General features: G+C 36.6%; 1 protein-coding gene across 2 annotated transcripts in view; it reads right to left on the minus strand.

Moving 5' to 3' along the window:
- Nucleotides 1-289: 289 nt before the first annotated feature.
- Nucleotides 290-26,453, minus strand: part of LOC133541033 (histone acetyltransferase KAT7-like) — a 69,043-nt gene continuing 42,879 nt past the window's right edge. For both annotated transcript variants that reach the window (XM_061884073.1, XM_061884072.1), the window contains exons 9-15: nucleotides 24,739-24,930; nucleotides 22,269-22,358; nucleotides 16,420-16,560; nucleotides 14,685-14,778; nucleotides 14,380-14,526; nucleotides 6,137-6,243; nucleotides 290-714 (exon numbers count right to left, since the gene is read on the minus strand). In XM_061884073.1, the coding sequence (XP_061740057.1) occupies nucleotides 616-714; nucleotides 6,137-6,243; nucleotides 14,380-14,526; nucleotides 14,685-14,778; nucleotides 16,420-16,560; nucleotides 22,269-22,358; nucleotides 24,739-24,930 (870 nt within the window). In that variant the 3' untranslated portion in view covers nucleotides 290-615. The remainder of the gene's footprint in view (nucleotides 715-6,136; nucleotides 6,244-14,379; nucleotides 14,527-14,684; nucleotides 14,779-16,419; nucleotides 16,561-22,268; nucleotides 22,359-24,738; nucleotides 24,931-26,453) is intronic.

Consider the following 26,453-nt stretch of genomic DNA (forward strand, 5'->3'; position numbering starts at 1 on the left):
CTTCAAACGGTGTACATTTCACCATTTCCACAGTGGTAAACCCGACGAGGTAGAAAAGGATTAAATAATGAACTTAGAGGGGGGAAAAAAAAGATAATTTGTCTTTAAGGTCATTACAGAAGACAAAAAAAATGAAGGCAGGTCCCAGTTAAAAGACAACAAAGTCCAAATAAGGCCAATGGCAGCTATAGCTTTAGGTTTCAGAAGTATTTATCTTCTTCACATTCTTTTGCATTTCGACCAAAATAGAATCCCAAAGCCTTTTAAAAGACCAAGACAAATTTGTGAATGAGTTTCCTATTAGGCAAACTTTTTTTTTTATTGTTATTTTGGAGCAATAAATAACTTTCAAGTTTTTTCCCAGTCAGAGCTCAGTCAGGTCAGTGTTAGTAGGATTGAAAACACACGTAATGACTTTTTCTTTCTTATCCAGGACAATGTGAAGCAGTAACCAAAGAGACAAAAACTAAAGTATATTGTCGAAATTCCAACGAGTGCCAAACTTGCACTAATATCTGACTCTGTAAGAAGCTGCTGCAAGTGAACTAGACCAGTGTGAGTGTGTGTGTTTGTGTGTGTGTGCCAAAAGAGGATGTGTGTTGTGTTGAAGATCTTTTACGTCCCTTTTGGCGGCGTCCACTTTAAAGCTGTGGGGTCGATGGTTTTTCCCGAGCCACGTTTACGCTCCTTGGCTTTCCAGTCATCGATGAGGTCCTACAGCAATTACAAATACTTCCGATTACAATTCAAATGATTTGCATTTATTTTATGTCTTTGATATTTTTATCCATTTTTTTTTTTAACTTTAATTCCAAATTGGGTGTACTTGGCGTCCAGCTCTCCCGTCCAAAGGCAAAACCTAGTAACTCACTTCTAGCTGATTTTGATAGAACAAAGGAAAACCAATCTATCTTGATGCTGTCTTACAAAGATCTACAAAGTCATCAAACGTAGAGATGTTTTCTTGAGCTTTCATTTTCTTGCCGATTGAGCCATGGATTGAATCTGCTCTCATGAACATGTGCCCTTTCTCCAGATATTTTATCACAATCACGGGTGGGCCCCATTCTGCATTTGCACATTGGGCAAGAGCCGTGTACAGCGTCCAGTTTTTATTTTGACCTCCACAGTTATCTGCCCAAAAGAGTATGCAAGGGGAAGAATCAAGAACAATACATTTAATGAAGGTGCTTGCAACGTCCTGGGCCAATCTTCCAAATATCCCCTCGTGCCATAATATCACATAATCAGATTGACCGTCGGCCCCCATTCGTGCAAATGTCTCATTAAACACAATAAGGCGACTGACAAAGAAACTCCGATTGGTCCCTTGAGATACTAGGTTTTTCCTGTTATATCTACACGGTTATGTGGTAGTTGCTAGTTCCTGCCATGCGCGTAACAGCTTACTTACGGAACAAATTACAATATCGCATACACTAATGTAAAGCATATCACCTAGGAACTCCAAAATTATTATCAGCTAAGTTTTAACCAAAATTGAGTTACTGGGTTTTGCCTTTGGACGGGAGAGCTTTAGCAAAGACAACGTTACCAGCTTTACTCCTAAATAATCTTTTTTCTTTCACATACAGTACAAGCCAAACGTTTGGACACACCTTCTCATTTAATACATTTTCTTTATTTTCATTGTGATTTATTTACATTGTAGATTGTCACTGAAGGCATCAAAACTATGAATGTACACATGTGGAGTTATGTACTTAACAAAAAAAGGTGAAATAACTGAAAACATGTTTTATATTCTAGTTTCTTCAAAATAGCCACCCTTTGCTCTGATTACCTTTTTGCACACCCTTGGCATACTCTCGATGAGCTTCAAGCACACCTGTGGAATGAAAACCATTTCAGGTGACTACCTCTTGAAACGCATGGAGAGAATGCCAAGAGTGTGCAAAAAGGTATCAGACCAAAAGGTGGCTATTTTGAAGAAACTAGAATATGAAACATGTTTTCCGTTATTTCACCTTTTGTGTTAAGTACATCACTCCACATGTGTTCATTCATAGTTTTGATGCCTTCAGTGACAATCTATATTGAAAAGAAGATGTGTCCAAACTTCTGGCCTGTACTGCACGTTACAAGGCCGTGACCGATGCGTTTGATGTAATGTGACACGTTACTTTTAATGTGGTTGAACAGCAACAGAAGCACAGCAAATTCAATGCAGGAAATATATTTTTAGTAATGAAAGAAACAACCAGCACCACATTAAAATGAACTTGATATCAAAAAGGAATCGGCAACATCACACACCAAACAACGCACAACATTGGCGTTTGACTTGTTACACTTTGTGCCCCGTGTAGTGAGTGAAATGTACTAATTCACTCATTTAAAACTAGTACTCTTTACCTTATACCGAGTGCCAAATAGGTTAAATGTGGTATTTCACTTAGAGTAATTAAACACTTTGTTAAAGTGGAACTGCACTTATTTTTTTAGAATTTTGCCGATCGTTCACAATCATTATGAACCACATGACGGATGAAGTTTTTTTAATGCATTCTAAATATGAAATAAACATAAATAAAAGTCCACTTACAGCAGAGCCAATGGGAGCTTCATTTTTCCGCACATAAAACCCAATAAATAACCATTCAATAAGTACCAACAATACTCAATTCACATTTCACTATCAACGATACAAATGCGAACGCATACGAACTATTAATATTGGCAACGTGATCACTAGCTTCACTGCAAAAAGTCAGTGTTCAAAAACAAGAAAAAAAAAATACAAAAATGAGGGGTATTTTACTTGAACTAAGCAAAATTATCTGCCAATAGAACAAGAAAATTTGGCTTGTCAAGACTTTCCAAAACAAGTAAAATTAGCTAACTTCAATGAACCCAAAAATACCTTAAAATAAGTATGTTCTCAATAATAACAAGTGTACGTATTTTCATTGAAAATAAAACGGCAAAGTCTATTTGGCTGTCATCTATTTTAACATGAGAAACAATTGTGTCAAAGTCATGATTTTGTTTTACATTCTTAAAATAAGAAATTCTTACTTTAAAAAGTAGTTTTATACTGGTGAGTGTTGATGACATAGCTTTGCAACATTTGATATTCTAGTTTCAAGCATGTTTTACTCAATATAGGTCATCAAATCTCAGCTACAAGCTGTAATATCTTACTGAGATCATTTAGTACCTAAACACTTAAAACAAGTAAAACACTCTAACATAAAATCTTATGTATGGCCGCGCAAGTCCCGGGATGCCCAAAATGTCCATAACACACCCAGCCGAGTCCCATGGGGACAAGATGAAAGTTGGAAAAGTCAGTAAAAGTCCCAAAAATGTTCAAAATACCTACACAGGTTCGAGTCCCACAAGTTCCGCCACCGGCCGGGATGCCCAAAATATCCAATTCGCGGCCAGCAAAGTCCCACGGGAAGGTGGGGAGAAAAGTGAAAAAAATCGGGGAAATGTTCAAAAGTCCCACCCGGGTTCGAGTGTGCACTCAAAGTCAAACTCAAACCCGGTTGGGACTCGAAACTGGGTAGGTATTTTGAAAATTTTGGGGGACTTTTGTCGACTTGTCTCATTTTTCCCCCCTACTTCCCGTGGGACTTTGCTGGGTGCGTTTTGGACATTTTTTGTATCCCGGGATTTGTGTGGCCGGCGGCGGGACTCGTGGGACTGGAACCCCGAGGAGGAATTTTGGACACAATTGGGACTTTTGAACATTTTGGCCGCCTTTTCCCCCCTCTTTTTCCCCGCCTTCCTGTGCACCATTGCTGGGTGTGTTTTGGACACCTGGACAAAAATAGTTTCAAGCATATTTTACTCAAAATAGGTCATAAAATGTCAGAAACAAGCTGTAGTATCTTCTGAGATCATTTAGGAGCAAAACCCCAGTAAAAGGCTCTAACATAAAATCTGCTTAGTGAGAAGAATTATCTTACCAGACAGAAAATAAGCAAATATCACCCTTATTTGAGATATTTCATCTTACTTAGATTTCAATTTTGCAGTGTTGTATTTTACTTGTCCGTGGCTTCCTCGCTTTCCTGCCCTTAGAAGTTTATTTTAGATCATCTCTCACCTGAAAAGTACATGGCTGAGAACATAATTCGACAAAGTTGTGAACACTTTGACAGCCATTTCAGGACCTGGAACTGGCGAGAATGACACGAAAAGGGCTTCTTCGCAAGGATTATGAGTCATTCTTCATCTAAATGGGAATATATGAACATCCCAGCAGTTGGCATCCTAATGACAGCAGACATTGTACAGTAAGTGATATCTTATTAGGTTTGTTGGCTCTCATAACGTCTGAAGTGAGCAGAAATCAGTGACAAAGAAAAAAAAAAGCAAACGTCATTGTGCATTTTTTAAATTAATGTGCCGCGTATGCTTAAAATGATCAAAATACATGATATTAAATGTTATTAAAAATGTGACTGTTACTACAATACATACAATTATGGATAATACAACATGGATAAAAAACCTCAATGGAGGTGTTTGGATGTTTTTTTAAGGAGTTGTAAAGGCAGAATTGAACGGCTCCCATAAACTTTATTGTAAGCAGACTTTTGAACGCATGTATTTAATATTTAGAATGCATTAAAATAAATCCATCTGTCGTCATGTCTTTCCTAATGATTGTAAATGATAAGCAACACAAAAAAAAGTACAGTTTCCCTTTAAAAGTGAGTGAAACATAAGTGAAACAACATTTTCAAAATTTGCTATTTTACATAAATTGACTTGCTTTTACTGACTTGTATTTATTTTGAACAAAATACAGAATTTGATTTACTTTTAATTCAAAGCAAACAAAAAAATGTAGTTAAATGTAAGTGCAAATATATACATTTTAAACATTTTTTACTGAAATTTACTTACATTTGGACTCACTTTTAGTTATTTTGAATATAATTTAGTAAATTATTTACTTTTACTTGAAAGTAAATAAAATATATCTTATTTACTTTTACTGAGAAGTGAGTAAACTATTACTCACTTTAAGTTACACCATGTATACATTTTACATATTTGACAGTGAGTACGCTAAAGTGAGTATACCTTTGTATTTGACTTAATTTTACAATAATCACTTTTACTTGAAAATGAGTCAAATACAACATTTTACTTGCTTTACTTACTCAGTGCCATCTAAAAAGGTGGTATTTATTTCAACTAAAAGTGAGAAGTACTTTACTTGCTTTTAGATAAGTGAGTAAAACACAACTTTAATCAAAATAATAATAAGTTGAAAAAAAACTTTACTTCAATTATACAGAAAAAGGCATCTTACTTAGATTAATTTACATTTTACTCAATTTTTATGTATTTGACTATTACATTCGACAGTATCTAATTCAATTTTGATCAAAAGTGAGTCAAGTAATACAGCTTTAACACAGTTATTCACTTAAGGCAATACATAACTTAGGCTTAGGAGTGAAATGCTACATTTTAAATGTTTTTAAAGAATATACACAAATTACTACAGTGTTATTTAGCAACAAAAATGTGAACATGTTAATTATATTAATTAAAATGTATTATTTTACTCACTTTAACTTACTCAGTGTCAAATATGTACTTATGTTTAATTACATTAATAACATTCATTATTTTAGTCACTTTTACTTATTCAGTGCTAAATAGGTGAGTAAAATGTAAGTAAAGTGAAGTTATAAATACCTCATTCAGTAAGTTTTCACTCTGAGCGAAAAGTAGTATTTTACACACAATAGGTTGAAGAGTTTTTAAATATTTTACAGTATACTACTCATAAAAGTGAGTAATAATTAAAAAAAAATTTAAACTATTACTTTGTGCAACATATGTCAAATGTAGTGTATTTTTATGTATTATTTTTTTTATTTTTACTGAGCAGTTTTGAAAGTCTCAACTTTATAAAGTAATATAAAAATAATATATATAAAAACTGGTTGTTTACAAAGTTCCGCAAGATAGAAGGTAAAATTAGAAAAGCAGTTAAAGATTGATTTAAAGAAAAACAAATATAAATGATAAAAAGGCTTTCAGGGTCGAACTGGAAGAAGCCATTTAAATCTTTAGCTTTTCTGAGATTTTATGTATGTACTAAAGCTGAAAAGTTACTGATCAATAATTACATTCAACCCACCTGTCGCTTTAAAACCAAGTGCTTGCCCTTCCAGTATTTCAGCATCTGGAGGGACTGCAGCGTGCTGACGATGTCCACAGGGTTCACTGCCGTCTCCTGGCTGATTTCTGAACATAAACACAGACGTTTTACATATGATTTGACTTTTAGACACAATAACATAACCAGACAATGTTATTTGTCTTACAAAATGTGATGCACTGATACTAAGTTTAGTTTGTGTGCAGCACTTTTATTCAGGGGCTTGGAGTGGAGCCCTCTTTACAACTAAAGTAAATATATTTAAAAATGCATGCCGTCCTTTTAACAAATTGTCCACATGAATTCCCAATTACTAATGGATACCTAGCATCATTTTGTGTTGGTACTTGTAGAGCAGGAGTGAAAAGCCCACTGTATGCAAAGTAACCACATACATATATATATACATATATATATATATATATATATATATATATATATATATATATATGTATATATGTATATATATATATATATATATATACTGTATATGCATGCATATATACATACATACATACATACATACATACATATAAGGGACTCAAACCGGATTGATAAACTGATCCGGAAAGCCGGCCGAACTATTGGCTGGCAGTTGGAGGCGTTTGTGTCAGTGAGGGACAGGAGAACATTGGACAAACTGCTGGCCATCATGGACAATCCTGCCCACCTACTTCACTAGACAATTGAGGGACAGTGGAGTTCATACTCCAACAGGCTCCTTCAGCTTCCTTTCCACACTGTGCGATTCAAGAACTCCTTCATTCCGCACTCCATCCAGCTGTATAATCAGGCCCCATACAGAAATAGATGATATCTGTCTATTACCTGACACCTTCTATGTCAGCTACTTGTATTTGTATTTAAATCTATATTCTATTTTCTGCTGGATCTACTCTCTATTTTATGCTGCGGCTGCCACATATACTGTTATATTGTACATGGTAATTGGTATATTGTATATATGTTATAGGCATAATAAATCTGTGTATATAATATAATGTACACATATTAAGTATATAATGTATAAACTCAACTCGTGTGTTTGGAGGAAAAAGAATACTGAGTTGCATTCCAAGAACACCACACCTACTGTGAAGCATGGGGGTGAAAAAATCATGCTTTGGGGCTGTTTTTTTTGCTAAGGGAATAGGACGATTGATCCGTGTTAAGGAAAGAATGAATGGGGCCATGTATCGTGAGATTTTGAGCCAAAACCTCCTTCCATCGGTGAGAGCTTTGAATGGTTGACCAAATACTTATTTTCCACCATAATTTACAAAGAAATTCTTTAAAATTCCTACAATGTGAATTCCTGGATTTTTTTTTCATATTCTGTCTCTCACAGCTGAAGTGTAACTATGATGTAAATTACAGACCTCTGTCATCATTTTAAGTGGGAGAACTTGCACAATCTTTTAAGTGGGAGAACTTGCACAATCGGTGGCTGACTAAATACTTTTTTGGCCCACTGTATGCACGCACGCACGCACGCACGCGCGCGCGCACACACACACACACACACACACACACACACACACACACAAACACACGCACACACACACACACACACACACACACACACACACACACACACACACACACACACACACACACACACACACACACACACACACACACACACACACACACACAAACAATATAGTGCTTTGTCAGACATAATTCCTTTTCAAGTGCGGCAGAGAATAGAAGGCGCAGATGGACTTGGAAATCATATTTGTGGTAAACACTCTCAGTTTGAATGCGAAGAAAAGTGTGTTAATATACTTTGCTGTTATATTGTCATGTTGGACCTTCTAACATTAGCAGACGATAACCAAGTTTTATTCTGCATTCTGTGAAAAGCGCAGTCTGTTCATATGGGGTCCCCCCAGACTGGCTGATGGACGATGACACAAGTGGTTGTCGACAGGCCTGCAGCTATTGATTTTAATAATCGAGCAATCTATCGATTAGTTTGTTGGATTAATTTGAGCAGTTAATTTTACGTTCTTTTGTCTTTTACTTAGCATCTTTCAACTTGTATTCCTCCCCCTTTTAACTTTTATTTCACATGCTTTACCTTTTATACCTTGTATTTACTTTATATTTAACTTGTTTTACCTTCTATTTAAGTTGCTTTACTTTTTTATACCTTTTATTTACCTTCTATTAAACTTGTTTCATCTTCTTTTATGTTTCATTTACCTTTCTATTTAACCTGTATTTTACCTTCTTATACGTTTTTTTTTTATAGTTGCTTTCAGAGGTGGGACCAAGTCATTGTTTTGCAAGTCACAAGTAAGTCTCAAGTCTTTGACTTCAAGTCTCGAGTCAAGTCCCGAGTCAATACAGGCAAGTCCGAGTCAAGTCCAAAGTCAATACTGGAAAGTCTCAAGTCAAGTCCCAAGTCCTGCATTTTGGGTTTCGCGTCATTTCAAGTCTTTTTAACCACAGACTAATATATGTACACAGATTGTGTATGCTTTTAAAACGCTGTATGTATTTATTATTTAAAAAAAACAGTAATGACATTGCACTTCATAATAGCACTATTAACCAGTTATTCTAATCATTTAACTCATTCCTTTACAGTATAAACACATTTGAAAAAACAAGTGCAACTGTACTTACTTGCACAAAAGTGTTAACATTGTATTTCCATGGAATATTGCATTGTAACTAGTTACACAACAGTTTATATCATGTTGTTACCTTATCTCATTGATCTCATCTCATACTGTATGTGTTTATGTGTGTGTACACATGAAAAACAACAAATACATGAACATAACAATGAACAGTGCTGTACTTGTTAGATGTCAGGGCTCTATGGAATATGTCCACATATTCTTAATATAATATACATTTTAACTGACCTTTATTTGACTATGTTTGTCTTTTTGTTGGTGGCTAAAATATGCGGTGCTGCTGACCGCCGTCTAACGTTACGTTACTGTGTGTGATACATTCACTAACGTAACGTTATGTGTAGGTATCTCATGCAACCCTGCTTAAAAAAAATATCACTTGACAAAAATTTTGAATAAGGTAGCAAACTGCAGTGGACGCAAAAGATTGCCGTGTCTGCAATGACGTTATAACCATAGACATCTTATAAGTAGACGCAGAATTGGCTGCTGTGACGCAAGCAATTTGGCCGCCATCTTGAAGTGGTGATGAGGAGCCGGCAAGCAGCCTAAACTGACAGTTGACAGGTAGAAAACAAAGATGCTGGGCTGGTATTCAGCGTTTTCCTGCTCAATTGAGCGGACTGTTGAAAATAGGAATTGGAAGATTACTTTTCACAAGTAAAATTTAACATTAACATACTATTGGTTGTATTTTGTGAAAAGAATATTACCGCAGAGTTAAGCAGGAGCAAAGAACTACAATATTTGTATGTGAAAATCACAAAGAAATCTTCTGGGGAAGGATGACCCCCCTACAGGTATTTGGTTTACAAACTTTCAGGCCCACCTAAAACAGAATTCACCAGCCGCCATTGATTATGATGCATTCTCATTTTATTGTACCCACAGATAAGTCTTCAAGTAACAATATTCAAATACTAACTTTGTTGAGTAAAACAGAATTTAGTTTTATTCTGAATCCAGTGAAACAGATTGGTGGTTTTAGCTGAAATAAAGACTTTCAGGTGTTTATATATGTTCAATCACTGTAAACATGATCATTTAAAGGAAGAATGTAATAGAAAATATCAATACAAAGTGTCAAGACAGAATAAACTCTCTGCTGTTGCAGCAACAGAGATAAAGTCTATATCAGTGGTTCTCAACCTTTTTTCAGTGATGTACCCCCTGTGAACATGTTTTTAATTCAAGTACCCCCTAATCAGAGCAAAGCATTGTTGGTTGAAAAAAGAGATAAAGAAGTAAAATACAGCTCTATGTCATCAGTTTCTGATTTATTAAACTGTATAACAGTGCAAAATATTGCACAATTGTAGTGGTCTTTCTTGAACTATTTGAAAAAAAAAAAAGATGTAAATATAACTAAAAACCTGTTGAAAAATAAACAAGTGATTCAATTATAAATAAAGATTTCTAAACATAGAAGTAATCATCAACTTAAAGTGCCCTCTTTGGGGATTGTAATAGAAATCCATCTGGATTCATCAACTTCATTCTAAACATTTCTTCACAAAAAAGAAATCTTTAGCATCAATATTAATGGAACATGTCCACAAAAAATCTAGCTGTCAACACTAAATATTGCATTGTTGCATTTCTTTTCACAGTTTACGAATTTACATTCATATATTGTTGGAGTATTTTTCAATAAATATATTTATAAAAGGATTTTTGAATTGTTGCTATTTTTAGAATATTTAAAAAAATATCATGTACCCCTTGGGATGCCTTCAAGTACCCCCATTTGAGAACCTCTGGACTATAGGTCCGTAAAATATATAGATATCTAATGTATTCATACATTGTTTATGTAGGATATACACATGTATATACAACCTAATCATATTGTTTCTTATACTTCAAAATAGCTGACTGTTTTTTCCCCTTCTCTGGGATTATATTCCCAGTTTTGATCTCAGACGTCTGGTCACTTATAGCATATAAGAATATTCTATTTCTGTTAAGCAAATTATGAACACGCCAAGACATGTGTCCTTTATCATAGTTACACGAATGACAAAAAAGCGCGTGAATATAAGTGGTATTCAGTGAGGTAATATGAATTAAATGCGCCGACAGTTCATTGTTCCTACCAAATGAATTGCACTCAGTGGAGCGGATCACCACTCCAAGATGGCGGCCCCGCATCTCGTTTGCGGCAATAGGCAGTAGCGCTCGATGCTGCGTACCCTTATAAGATGTCTGTGGTTCTAATGTTAGCAGTGAGTTTACAGCCTCACTGATTTAACTACACAGCAAATAAAAGTCACGTTACTCAGCCAATAAACGTTAGCTTACATTCAAAACGTACCCTTCTTTGTGCAACTTCAAATGTCGAACGAAGTTGTACATTGATGCGTCTCCGTCTGTAATCTTCCAACCGCATATTTTGCATACGGCAATTCCTGTTTTGTTGACCAAGTCGTAGTTTTAATACCCGAACGAAACACTTTATGGCATAATTTTCTTTACTTATTCTTCTGTTATTTGAAAGCTCTTCTCCGTTGGTTTTCCTGCAATTTGATTGGGTGAATGCTGTGTGACGAAAACAACGTGGATGTAATTTGATTGGCTGTTGTACTGACAGGTAGCGCACAGGCTGTCATCGCACACATGCTGACACCCTTCCGTACACAATGGAAGATACGGAGCGCTCCTGAATAACTTTTTAATCGTTGGGTCTTGGGGAAAGTAGCAAGTCATGTCAAGTCAAAAGGCTCAAGTCCAAGTCAAGTCACAAGTCATTGATGTTAAAGTCTAAGTCGAGTTGCAAGTCGTTTTACATTTTGTCAAGTCGAGTCTAAAGTCATCAAATTCATGACTCGAGTCTGACTCGAGTCCAAGTCATGTGACTCGAGTCCACACCTCTGCTTGCTTTATCTTCTTATACCTTTACATTTTCATTTACCTTTTTTTTTTATTTTACCATCATTTAACTTTTGTTTAATTTCTTGTACCTTATATTTACTTTCAACTTGGCTTTTATTTGTGTTTTTCTACCTTCTAATTTCCTTTCATTACATTTCATTTACCTTTTTTTAAACATCATTTACCTTTTTAAAACCCTGTTTTAGCAGTTATTTCTTACCTTCTTTTACCTTCCATTACCCTATATTTAGTGAAGTGAAGTGAATTATATTTATATAGCGCTTTTTCTCTAGTGACTCAAAGCGCTTTACATAGTGACACCCAATATCTAAGTTACATTTAAACCAGTGTGGGTGCTGGGAGCTGGTGGGTAAAGTGTCTTGCCCAAGGACACAACGGCAATGACTAGGATGGCGGAAGCGGGAATCGAACCTGCAACCCTCAAGTTGCTGGCACGGCCACTCTACCAACCGAGCTAAACCGCCCCACATTTACCTTTTATTTATCTTACTTTACCTTCTATTTTCCTTCAATTACTTTTTACTTGCTTTATTAAACGTTTATTTACCTTCTTTTATTCTCTATATACCTTTTACTGTCTTTAACCTTCTATTTAACCTCTTTTATCTTCTTTTATGCTCTTTGGATTTGATCAATCGTTATGTTGTCTGGATTCTTCCAATCTTTATTAGCGACACTCATTAAACAACAGGTTATTTAGGCAACATAATACAAACCCTGTTTCCATATGAGTTGGGAAATTGTGTTAGATGTAAATATAAACGTAATACAATGATTTGCAAATCATTTTCAACCCATATTCAGTTGAATATGCTACAAAGACAACATATTTGATGTTCAAACTGATAAACATTGTTTTTGTGCAAATAATCATTAACTTAAGAATTTGATGCCAACAACACATGACAAAGTTGGGAAAGTTGGCAATAAATACTGATAAAGTTGAGGAATGCTCATCAAACACATATTTGGAACTTTCCACAGGTGTGCAGGCTAATTGGGAACAGGTGGGTGTCATGATTGGGTATAAAAACAGCTTCCCAAAAAATGCTCCGTCTTTCACAAAAAAGGATGGGGCGAGGTACACCCCTTTGTCCACAACTGTGTGAGCAAATAGTCAAACAGTTTAATAACAATGTTTCTCAAAGTGCAATTGCAAGACATCTAGGGATTTCAACATCTACGCTCCATAATATCATCAAAAGGTTCAGAGAATCTGGAGAAATCAATCCACGTAAGCGGCATGGCCGGAAACCAACATTGAATGATCGTGACCTGCGATCCCTCAGATGGCACAGTACCAAAAAACGACATCAATCTCTAAAGGATATCACCAAATGGGCTCAGGAACACTTCAGAAAACCACTGTCACTAAATAAAGTTGGTCGCTACATCTGTAAGTGCAAGTTAAAGCTCTACTATGCAAAGCGAAAGCCATTTGTCAACAACATCCAGAAACGCCACCAGCTTCTCTGGGCCCGAGATCATCTAAGATGGACTGATGCAAAGTGGAAAAGTGTTCTGTGGTCTGACGAGTCGACATTTCAAATTGTTTTTGTAAATATTCGACATTGTGTCATCCGGACCAAAGGGGAAAGCGAACCATCCAGACTGTTATCGACGCAAAGTTCAAAAGCCTGCATCTGTAATGGTATGGGGGTGCATTAGTGCCCAAGGCATAAGTAACTTACACATCTGTGAAGGCACCATTAATGCTGAAAGATACGTACAGGTTTTGGAACAACATATGCTACCATCTAAGCGCTGTCTTTTTCATGGATGCCCCTGCTTATTTCAGCAAGACAATGCCAAGCCACATTCAGCACGTGTTACAACAGCGTGGCTTCATAACAAAAGAGTGCGGGTATTTTCCTGGCCCGCCTGCAGTCCAGACTTGTCTCCCAACGAAAAGGTTGCCGCATTATGAAGCGTAAAATACGACAACGGAGAGACCCCGGACTGTTGAACGACCGAAGCTCTACATAAAACAAGAATGGGATTGTGAGTGTGAATGTTGTCTGTCTGTGTTGGCCCTGCGATGAGGTGGCGACTTGTCCAGGGTGTACCCCGCCTTCCGCCCGATTGTAGCTGAGATAGGCGCCAGTGCTCCCCGCGACCCCAAAAGGGAATAAGCGGTAGAAAGTGGATGGATGGATGGGAAAGAATTCCACTTTCGAAGCTTCAGCAAGTAGTTTCCTTAGCTCCCAAACGTTTATTGAGTGTTGTTAAAAAAAAGGTGGTGTAACACAGTGGTGAACATGCCCTTTTCCAAATACTTTGGCACGTTTTGCAGCCATGTAATTCTAAGTTAATTATTTGCAAAAAAAAATAAAGTTTTTGAGTTTGAACATCAAATGTCTTGTCTTTGTGGTGCATTCAATTGAAAATGGGTTGAAAATGATTTGCAAATCATTGTATTCCGTTTATATTTACATCTAACACAATTTCCCAACTCATATGGAACCGGGTTTGTACAAATCAAATATTTTTTGTAATTGAATTGGTCGATGTAATCAATTAATCGTTGCAACCCGAGTTGTCAACATAAAAAAACTTGTCATTGCAATCAAAACTAATAGAAACATGAACTATTTTGCTTTCTATAAAATGTATTTATTTATTTTGTGGTGAAGCTTTTCTAAATTGGTTTCACAGGTTTAAAAGAAATTCATTTCTGACCTTTAATAGAGATTTCCTTCCCTTGAAAGTTGTTCAAGTAGCGTAGCAGCACCTCCTTCCAGTAACTACGATAGCTGATAAGGCCCAGGTCAGATAGGGGGCGCTCTGGCGAACCCACTTTCTCCTCCACCTTCGACAACAGGTAACCTGGAAAGATGCACAGACAAAGACTGTGATACTATGTTCCGCAGATATTAATAAAACATATTATACCCGTAAAAATGCAAGGTTGTAAAGTTTCCCTGAAGATACAAAGTCATAAAAAAAGACCAACATAACCATAACTAGGACTTTATAGTACTTACTAAAGTCTATTAGCATCTTGCCGTAGCCTTGCCTCATGTACTGTGGCATAGTGAGGATGCAGGACACGTTGTAGTTTAGGAAAGAGTTTTTCTCCTAAACATGGGAGACAAATATACAAATGTTGAAAGCAGCGTAAAATATCAGTGGAATACACAATGACGCAACGATACAACCTTTACCCTTCAAATATGATATGGATATTGGGCGATACTGATATTGGTCAGATATCAGCACAAGTAACCACATTTATATTTTTCCATTCACCACTATTATTTTGTCGTGTGGAATGTTAGAAAGAGCTTGATCAAGTAAAATTGTTGGTTTGAAAAACACTAGCCTATTTATTTTTAACCGGATGGAATAGACTTATGCTGTCTTTAAGTTGAAGTGGAGGGGTCATTGTTTTTTGGCGACACCAAGTGGCCACCGAGTAATTCATTAAATTAAGCCAGGGGTGTCCAAACTTTTTCCACACACTGAAAAATCAAAGCAAGCGGGGGCCATTTTCATATTTGTTATATTAAAAACCAATATAATAAATGTATAAAAAATATACATTTAGGCCTCCACTCAGGCTTGATCCCGGTGAACCCAAAGGGTTTTGGTCCAAAAAATACAATAAATGTGTCATTATTTAGTATTATTATTAATATTATTGAAAGTTTAAATCTCTAGATCAATATTAGGTTTATCTGTCAATATAACGTTTTAAACATTTAAGTTGTATGTCCTTTTTGTCAAAATAAACCCTCTTTTTTTATGGAAAAAACACCAAATATGCAATATTTTCCCCAAATGAAATATTTAAGTGGAATATTTGAGATTATAATAATTGGAGCCTTAAAAAGGTCAATAACTCATAACAACATTGATTTCAATTCAGTATTATTTTTCGAGTAATGACACACACAAAAAAAAAATCCCACAAAAATGATTGGGGATTCAAGAGGGTCCTACTCATTAAAGTGTTAAAAGATTAATGATATATATTTTTTTACTGTTTACTTTTAACACAATCATCTCGAGATCAACTTCACATTTATCAAATTATAAGTCAGTTTTTTATATGGCAAACACAAAATATGCAACATTTTCCCCAAATAATATCTCAAAGTGGAATATTTAATGTGACGTAATTGGAGCCTTGAATAGGTCAATATTTCATAATGACATTGATTTTGATTCATTTTTATTTTTTAAGAAAGAAACAGCCTACATGGCACCTTTGTACGATTACAGTAAACATTGCAACATTTTCTTGTTACATTTCATCTGTTTGCTCTTTATTTTTTGCAAAAAAAAAAATTAAAGTTTTTTGAGTTTGAACATCAAATATCTTCTTTGTAGTGCATTCGATTGAATATGGGTTGAAAAGGATTTGCAAATTATTGTATTCTTACGACGATAAAAGGTAAAAGTGATGTATCAATCCTATTTGTCATTTACAGTATATGTAATTCAGATTATTCTGTATAAAATGTGTTTTGTGTTTATATTTGTGAGTGTCTGGAAGGGATGAATTTGGATTTATATTTCTGGTATTTCTGATTTCATAAGATTCAGTTGTCGTTGGACCTTTTGGAACAGAATACTAAACAAAACCGAGGTACCACAACACTTGCATCAGCCCGTGGCTTGCTTGTGAAAGACAAAAAGCAGTTCTATGGAAAGCCAGGCTATGTCAACAAAAATCTGAAAATCGCCACAAGTTGCAAAGGAAACGACTTTTCTCACCTTGGAGAAATACCCGACTAGGTGGCAACCTGTGTTGTCAGCCTCAGTCATCACGTAGAAGAGGAAAGGTTCAACGTCGTAATACAGAGTCTTGTGGTCCAGGAAGAGTTTGGCCAGTAGACACAGGTTCTGACAGTAAATCTGTGACAAAACAGCACTCTCATTAAGTACAATTTCCACTGTGATTAGCATTAAATGTACTGATTTTAGCAATGAAGGATTAAGTTCCGCCACAATTTGGATGTAACCAATACAGATGAACATGTTTATGTCAACGCCCCTTGAAGCGATTGGACACAAACGGTTGTGCACATAACTTAAAATTAAAATTGCAATTAATCATTGCTTCCACATTAAGTGGATCTATCATCCAAAACCAACGTTTCTTACCTATTGGTATCTGCTTATGTGTATTTGGGATCGGCATAAGTCCCGAAAAATTTGAAATCAAACCGTAGAGGCATTGCAGAGAGATATTTTAAAAACAATCATACTTCTTCGACACAAACTTTGCTACCTCATTTAAAAAGTGCCTTACATTGAACTTTTATGATTTCTAGGAATGCTCGTTCAACTATGAAAAAGTTGCTTTTAGTGTATGCCAAGAAGTCTGGTTTCACCCTCAAACTTTCAAAAAGAGAGACAATGAAACAAAGTACAGTACTTTGGAAATGTGTGAATGATACATTAGCAATGTTACCTTGATTTGTTGTGTAGCTAGCTTAGCCTTCTAATGTAAGACAATCGTGTCACTGTCATGCGGCAATATAAAGTCTGATTTACCTAAAAACACAACTGTGTTTGGCAATGGTCCAGTTAGTAATATAATCTGTTTTTTTTGTTTGTGATGTAGCTCATAGCGTGGCTTAATTTGTAAAAACTCTATTGTTTACAGTAAAATTATATAAATGATATAAAATAGAAAAGCATTTTACTGTCAGTATATACATTCATATGTACAGGATTTAGCATTGAAGAGAGAAAGACTCTGTAGAGGTTTAACCATAGCTGAAGTATCGTACCAGAAATTCCACCTGGGTTTCCTTACATTCCTGCCGCACTGTCTCCTCCCTCCTTGAGCCGACGCGGAACCATGGCCTCGCTATGTCATCTGGGATGTTGTGTTGTAGTAAAAGTCAACGAAAACATTAGATGGCTGGTGGCGCTCACCGGTGTCCATAATCCATACAGTCTTAGCAAAACACAAGCAACTACCAACAATATCTATGGGGTGGGGACAAAACTGTAGTCAGCTTGAGAGGAAGGGGGCATGTAAGGAAGGCTTAATTTGCATCTAACAACTTCGCCTTTTAAAACAAGCCGTTTTTGGGAGCAGCCGGCAAGTGGCTTCAAAATAGGCTTCACAGCGAAATCCATGCAGCTTTGACCAAAGAAACATCATTACTTGTTAAGTAGACCAGTAATTTTAATTTTCCTGAAGGAACTCTCCTAAAGGAATCAATAAAGTACTATCTATCTATCTATCTATCTATATCTGCACCTTATTGCTCTTCTATCCAGCACTACAACGAGCTAATGCAACAAAATGTTGTTGTTCTGTAATGTGATGTTCAAATTTGAATGACAATAAAAAGAAGTCTAAATCTAAGACCAAAATTAAGTGTTTTAAAAATAGTAAAAAAAAAAATCATGAAATAACCCCTTTATGCTATGACTTTTAGCGATAAAATTGGCAATTATAAATAATTTTTGAACCTATAGTATGTCATGCGCATTTGCATTTATAACACTATTTACTGTATCTCCACGATGGATTTTATGATGATCATTTAATAAATTACCGCCTGAATGCAGCTGAGATCCCAGTGACTCCGAACGGGACAAGCGGTCAAAAATGGATGGATGGAATGTAATACACTGATAATTTTTTTTTTTTTTGGTCCTGTCCAGCTTTTCAGGCAAGTCATATAGTCAATGTAGATGTCCATATCGGCTGTTCAGATTTACTGTACAAAAGAGAAGTGTAGGATACTTCTCTTGTTGCCTTATTTCAATTTGAATTTATTAAATGTATTTATATTATCATTTGGTGCAACCAGGCTGGAGCAGGAGGGGATAGAAAGAGAAAAAAAGGAAGACAGAAGGGGGAATTGCGGGGATAAGAGGGGGATTAGACAGAGAGACAGAAACAACAACAGCAAACACAACAATAACAACAAAAAAAACAACAACAATAGAACATCACCAGCACATACGATATGTACAAATATGATCGTAAAAGTGATAGCAAAGAAGCAGTTAGCGAAATAAACAATAATATAGAAATGACAATAAGCTATTTTACACTACAACTAGAGCAATACTAATACCAATAGAAAAAGCGCTAATGATCATGAGCAATACCAATAGTTTACCTCTATTATGAACAATACAGTTGTTCAAATGCAACAATACGTATACATAATGATAGCTAGAGGGATAAAAAAAGAAAAAAAAAAAATGAATACCCAAAAATGGAGGGGAAGAGAGAGAGAGACAACCTATATTAAGCGTGTAGATTGTTATAGTAACAATGGGTTAAACGTTAATATATGTTTGATGAAATGTGATTATGTGCATGAGCGTATGTATATATATATGTACCTGTATATGTACAGAATGTGTATATGAATGTTTGTACAGTAAATGCATATGTACAGTATGTGTATATGTATGTTTGTACAGTGAATGTATATGTACAATATGTGTATGTCTGTACCGTGAATGTGCGTGTAGATGGACGAACTTGGAGTATGTAGGTATGTACTGTATTTGTGTATGTATGTGGGAGCGTAGGTACCTATGTATGTATTTTTGTATATAATAATAACGGTATATGTGTGTCAGTATACAGCATGTGTGTTTGTATGTACGATATATTTGACTCCCAGTGTGCGTGGGAGCCAGAGTACGGCCCCAGCCGCCCAGAGAGCCCAACCCAAACAGCAGGTGTGGGGCCCAGGGAGCCAGGGACCACCGGCCCCACACAGCCAGGCTGGCCAGCGACGGGAACCCCAAAGTCCAGCCCACGGCGCCGCCCGGAATAGCCAGCAGCAGGCCGCAAACAGACGCGCCCGGCAGACGACAGGGCACGAGAGAAGCAGCGGACGGCCAGACCCCAAGCCAGTGAGACCACCCCCCACACGGGCAGAAAGGCGGGATGCCCCGACCAGGGGGACCCAGGGACTCCCCGCAACCGGACGGGAAGACCGCCCCCGCCGCACCAGCACCCGGGCCCCCACGAGCCCACCCCCATCCCCGGAGAGCACGGCGCGCCCCACGCCAGGCCACCCCACCCAAGTCGGCAGCCGCAGGACCACCCAGCGCAGGGCCACGGGAACCACCCACCCCACCCGCAGGGACCCCAACGATGGAGATGGAACAACCAGCAACCGCCCTGTTGAGTTTCCCCCCCCTGAGGGAGGGGGGAGAAAAAAAATAAATAAATAAATACATTAAAAAATAAAAATACAAAAAAAATAGGATTACAAAAAAATAATGAATAAAAAAATAAATAAACACGGATCATTTAATACACTGATACAAAAAACTCCACCTATTTATACGTATTTGCAATTTTGCTTTAAATCATAAATAATTTGTATATTTTTTTATTATTTTATTTGACATTTAATTATTTAAAATTTCATCAATTCCAGCAGTACAATGCTTTGAATAGACTGTGACTGCATATTTTAAGTACAATACTTTTAAGAAGCAATCTTTAATTGCTTCCTAATGTGTAAAATGTTACTTTAAAATGTGTCTATTAAATGCAAGAAGCATATACCGTATTTTTCGGACTATAAGTCGCAGTTTTTTTTCATAGCACCCCCGGGACTTATGTGTGAAATTATTAACACATTACCGTAAAATATCAAATAATAATATATAGCTCATTCACGTAAGAGACTAAACGTGTAAGATTTCATTGAATTTAGGAATTAGGTGTGACAGATTGTTTGGTAAACATATAGCATGTTCTATATGTTATAGTTATTTGAATGACTTACCATAATATGTTACGTTAACATACCAGGCACCTTCTCCGTTGGTTATTTATGCGTTATATAACGTACACTTATTCAGCCTGTTGTTCACTATTCTTTATTTATTTTAAATTGCCTTTCAAATGTCTATTCTTGGTGTTGGATTTTATCAAATAAATTTCCCCCAAAAATGCGACTTATACTCCAGTGCGACGTATATGTTTTTTTCCTTCTTTAATATGCATATTCGGCCGGTGTGACTTATACGCCGAAAAACACGGTAATAGGAAGGAAAACAAAAAATATAATTTTATAGGCCTTAATTTTTTTTTCCATTTTAAAATGCTGGGATCTCCTGTATTTAAGGGGTCCTATTAGAGCACCTTGTTTTCTCCATAACATCTCATAGTGATTCAATTGGTCAAAATCTTGCGTAGATTATGTTTGACGGACCATCTTCAAGCCGCTTTCTGACTGTTTCTTCAGGATGTGACTTTTATTTACGTCTTATTTACAAGCCCAAGGTACTCCTCCGGGCCAAACCCACTTCAACTGCGTCTCCACCCCGTCAATCATGTTGTACTTTTTAGAGCTTCCATAGCGAGTGTTAGAATTATACGCTACAGCAAAGGATTTATCATGCATGGGCATGTACGAGCCAGTCTGCCCCTCAACAAGAGGATCGAAAAAAATAAATTGTTGACTACAAAACTTTGGACTGCAACTGGATAAAATTGGCATACATGTACTTGCGCAAAGCTCTTTAAGTGAACCTCTATCTATATGGAGATATCCGCAGATGTAACCAAATGGTAAATGGGTTGTACTTGTAATAAGCTTTTTTACCTTTTTTTTCTAAGGAACTCAAAGCGCTTTGACACTATTTCCACATTCACCCATTCACACACACATTCACACACTGATGGCTTTTATTGAGCCAGATTTGGTAAAACGACATTAAAGTCCTAAATTCCAAACGGCTTGTTTGGAAGAGGGCAAGATTGTTTTATAAATATCTCTGCCATGCCTCCGTGGTTTGATTTACAATTTTCGGGACTTATAGAGATATAAAAAACATAAGAAAATTAGTCCCCTTTCAGGTGCAACTTTAATGATCTTTAACATTTTGAGTGAAATAGTTACGGTAAGGTGTATGAAAAGTGTTCGATATCATTAATCAGGCATGTGATTTAAACTTAATGAAAAAGACTCAAAATAAGCATGGGGTGCCCTGGTGGGGGGCAAAAGTAGGGAACCCCCCCCCCATCGAAGCTCTTCCTGGTTTATCAGCAAATGAACATGCAAAAAAGCACCATTTAAAGATGTTTTAGTATTAAAAGAATTGAAAAATTATCAAAAAAGTTAACATAAATACATACCCCATTATTCCAAATGACATACTGTCTGTTTCAGTCACTATGTTATTTAGTCACTACAGTAATTACAACTTTTGTTCACATCCACAGGAACCACATGGGTTAGCTTACTCTATACTGTATTTACAACCTTAGTAGTGTTCGTCACAGCCAAAGATGGTTCATCTAGTTATTTACCTTTTTTACACATTACCTTTGTTCAATCACACATTACTTTGGCATTTTTGCTTTGATGGCTCTGATATGAACCTACCTTACAAATTTCTGAGCAGATTTTTGTTTCTGCTTTAGTGGATTCTGCCTTGGATTTATAATTTAAATCTTCACTTCTTTATTTAAGTCTCCAGTTACCACTGCCTACAAAATGTGCTTACGCCAGCATGTAAGTGTGGGTACCCACAATCTACCATGAAGTTATTTATTTTATTGATCCCAATGTGACATAAGAAGGCACATATTAATGCATATCAAAGTGCTTTTTCACCTTGTTCTTCTTGCCGTCCACCTCGAAGACTGAGATGTTGCTTTTTCGGTAGATTTCATCGCCAGGGGGATGCTTCCAAACACACTTAGCCTTGCGTGAAAATGATAAACAAGCACACAAAGCTTTAGAAACAAAGTAACCTCTAAAATAATGATACAATCCGAGTAAACACTGATTCTAATAACAGTTTGGACAAAGGCAGACGTTTTCTGTGTTTTGAGCTACAGTCCATTTTAATGTATAATTAAATTGTGATTATGGGGGCTTCCAAATATACATTTTTAAACGACTACAAACCCAAACTATAGTTCCAATGATTAATGCAGGAAAGTAGAACTAAAAGACTGAACCTTTTATTGATGTTGCCAATAAAAACAACTTTTTACATGGCAGGCGTAAGTGAATTCACTGTCTTTAAGCGAGCCAATACACGTTCCATGGGGGTTTAGCTCCCATCGGCTCCTGCGTAGCTCAAACTCTGAATCAAGAATTCGAGCTTTGTGCATAGAGACAGTCATGCTGAATGCAGTGTTTCCAATACATGCGGCACCACCACAAATACATTTGGACCGTCATAAACAGATTTGTACATACTCTTTTTCAAAAAAAGCAACCAGAAATAAATCTAGTGATTTTTTATGGTCTTATTGGACACTTTTGGAGACTTATGCAGACTGGGAACACGGTTGCTGTTGTCTGTTTCCCTTTCCAATAAAGAAAAACATGTAAAAACATGTAGCAGTACATATATCCACATCAGAATTTTTCCCACACGGACCCTTCGATTCGGGAAACATAAAGTCAGCGACAAAAATATTGTGTCAGACGTCTATTCGGTAAAAAAAAATAAAAAAATGCATTGCAGCCCTCCATCCCTGCCAGGCCTACAAACTGGAACTACGAAATGCTGCACTTCAGTCAATGAGGGATATTTATCTACTAAAAATAAAAGAGTCATTGACATTATTCAATCTATTAGTGTTATACTTTGTCTGCAATATTGCACTTTCCTAAAAATAATAGCAGTAAACAGCAGTGTCCAAAGTGTGCCTTACCCAGGTGCCATTTTCTTTACACAACTTGTTTTTTATTGTCCAAAAGCATAATCTGAAAATACAATTTATTTTTATTATATTTAGTATGTCACCTACAATGCAAGCCTAATATCTTTTAGAACAGCATTTTGAATTAGTTTTACCCATCTTTAATGTAGAAATATTTTAAAATGGCCTTCACATGCATCCGTTTTTACCTGCGCCAGGAGGTTAGCTTATCACCAGGGATTGTTTGTCTGTTACTTATCTATCAACATAACTCCAAATTCACGGGTGAATTTTGATAACTTTGCAAGAAATGTCCGAACTGGGATGACAAAAACGTGATTAGATTTTGGGGGTGATCTGGATCACCATCTGGATTGAAGGATTTTTAAAGGATTCTTTACTATTAAGGGACAAGGCCTGGCGCAGGTCTGTGTTCTGCTAATACTTTACTAGTTTTGCTGTAACTTTCCTTTTATTTTATTGGATAATAAGCTGCCAACAGTTTGTAGTTTTTGTTTCATTTGAAAAAAAAAAAGATCAAAAGCTACGTTGTGTTTTATGATTTGCATACCGAAAATGATAATACCGAGATACAATAGCGAACTATGACAACGCCGTACTGTCTCAACCCTAAAAACTTATCATAAAGGTTTTACAGTTCAGTTTACATCAAAGCACCGACAGTGGAACCTTGATTTACGAACTCAATTGGTTCTTGAACAAGATTCGTAAAGAGAAAAGTTTGGATATTGAAGCAAATTTTCCTTTAAAAAAACAATGCAAACATGAATAAGTCTATGTTTTTGTTACATTCTGTTCACTTAAAACGGTACTGTATAGATATGACAAGGGTGTAATGGACCGACTTTCTATTTAATAACAAATTCCAAACAACCACAACGAGCTGAACAGTCCTCATTCACAGCCGCCCTGCTGACACGCACACACTGTCACTAGCCGTGTGGTGCACTCAGTTTCAACTCCTCAACTTTAACAGGCAGGACACTTCAATGATTAGGAATAAACACATTAAATCCACTTTACCTTGTTAGTAATCGACAAGGCAATGTCGGCAACGCGTGAGATACACATTGCTTGCCCATTACTTTCTTTGAACTCATGTTGAGCTAGCAAAACTATAAAAATGACGTTAAAGGACAAAAAACCTTTAAAAAGGACAGAAAGAAGAAATTTAGCTACTGAAAGCACTGGTCTGCTGACACAAAATGGCTGCACTGAGGCACACAATGGGTGGATGAAACACTCGTATACTGAGACAAGGTTTGTACAACAAAGCATGTTTCCATTCGGTCAGTGGTTCATAAATCGAAAAGTTCGTAATGAGGGGTTTGTAAATCAGGGTTCCACCATTCTTGATACTGCAGGGCACTAAAAGGTAGTTCTACATATAGAAATAAGAGCCTTACCATGTGTCTGCGCAGGATGGTTTGGCTCTTCATATACTTAAGGCAGAATTCGCACATGTACAGCCTTCCCAAGCGGGCATATTCCTCCGGGTACGGAGAGTGGTACCAAGTATCCAGTTCGTAGCGACCAAACACAATGATTTTAATCATGTTGCTCCCCTCCGACACCTGACCCGCCAGACGAAGCTTCTCCTGTGTAGACCAGCGTAAGAGGATGTTGGTGAAGATGGGTGAAGGAAAGAAATGAAAGGTGGATAGGATGGGGAAATAGGCAGCCGGGAGATAAGAGGAAGAAGAGAGGAGATAATAGAAAATATGTCCATTAGTCAGGGAAGATGAGGTGAGGCATAAATCACACCTTAGAGAAAACCAGCCACACATACAAGACAATTACACAAAGAAAACGAAAAAAATAGGGCAAAGGAAAAAAGATTTCTGTAGAGCAGACCTGCAGAGGAGCACTCCCAATAACAAACCGAACATATAGTTGCATGGTTACAATTTAAGTATTAAGAAACGTTTTTATGAGTGAGCACGGGAGAGCAAACCAACCATTATTTGGACAAGCAGACTTGCACATTTGAGACGTTGAAATATGATTAGTCTTTAGAGACGCGTAAAATTAAGTCTTTAGTTATGTAGTCTTTGATCAGTTATTAATCAAGAGTTATAAAAACACATAAGGAAAACATGTCCATACTTAAAAGGGTCATATTATGCAAAACCAACTTTTCTTATCTGTTGGTACCTGTTTTTGTGTATTTGGGATCCCCAAAATTCCTGGAAATCAAACCATGAACCATGATGGCATGGTGGGGATACTACAAAACAATCTTGCCTTCCTAAAAAACTTGCTCCAAATGAGCCATTTGGAATTTGAGACAGTTGTGACGTACTTGTCTTAGCCTTAGTTACGTCAGTGGATATCTCCATATATGGGCAAAATTTTACCCCAAGACCTTTGCGCAAGTCCGCCATTTTTATTCAGTCGTAGCCTATAAGTTCTTTCTTATTCTCCATCCTCTTGTTGTGGAGCAGACCGGTTCGCAAAATCCTCCGCTGATGCCATTTGTGAAGTGAAGTGAATTATATTTTATATAGCGCTTTTCTCAAGTGACTCAAAGCGCTTTACATAGTGACACCCAATATCTAAGTTACATTTAAACCAGTGTGGGTGGCACTGGAAGCAGGTGGGTAAAGTGTCTTGCCCAAGGACACAACGGCAGTAACTAGGATGGCACAAGCGGGAATCGAACCTGCAACCCTCAAGTTGCTGGCACGGCCACTCTACCAACCGAGCTATGCCGTAATATAAAGTAGCGTATAGTTCTGACCAGGGCTGTGAATCATTGGGCAACATGATTCAATTCTCGGGGCTTACGATTTGATTCAAAATCGATTCAAAACGATTGCCGATTTAAAATTAATGCTTTTTAATAACATTGGGTGCCAGTTCTATGATTAACAACATTCCTCCTTGAAATAGGTATACAGCTCTGATACATTTCTATATTGCTTAAATGAAAACTGGTTTTGTTTCATAAAATTCTACACAAACATTTAACAAGGCAAGAAAAGTATCACCCACTGTTCTTTTCTAGAGTAAATCTGTAAAGCAGATATGGACATCTACATCAACAATATGACTAGCTTGAGTGCCTGTACAGGACAGATAAAAAAAATAAAAATAATAACAATTATATGTGTATATATAT

The sequence above is a fragment of the Nerophis ophidion genome, linkage group LG23 (genome assembly GCF_033978795.1).
Source record: "Nerophis ophidion isolate RoL-2023_Sa linkage group LG23, RoL_Noph_v1.0, whole genome shotgun sequence".
NCBI lineage: Eukaryota > Metazoa > Chordata > Actinopteri > Syngnathiformes > Syngnathidae > Nerophis > Nerophis ophidion.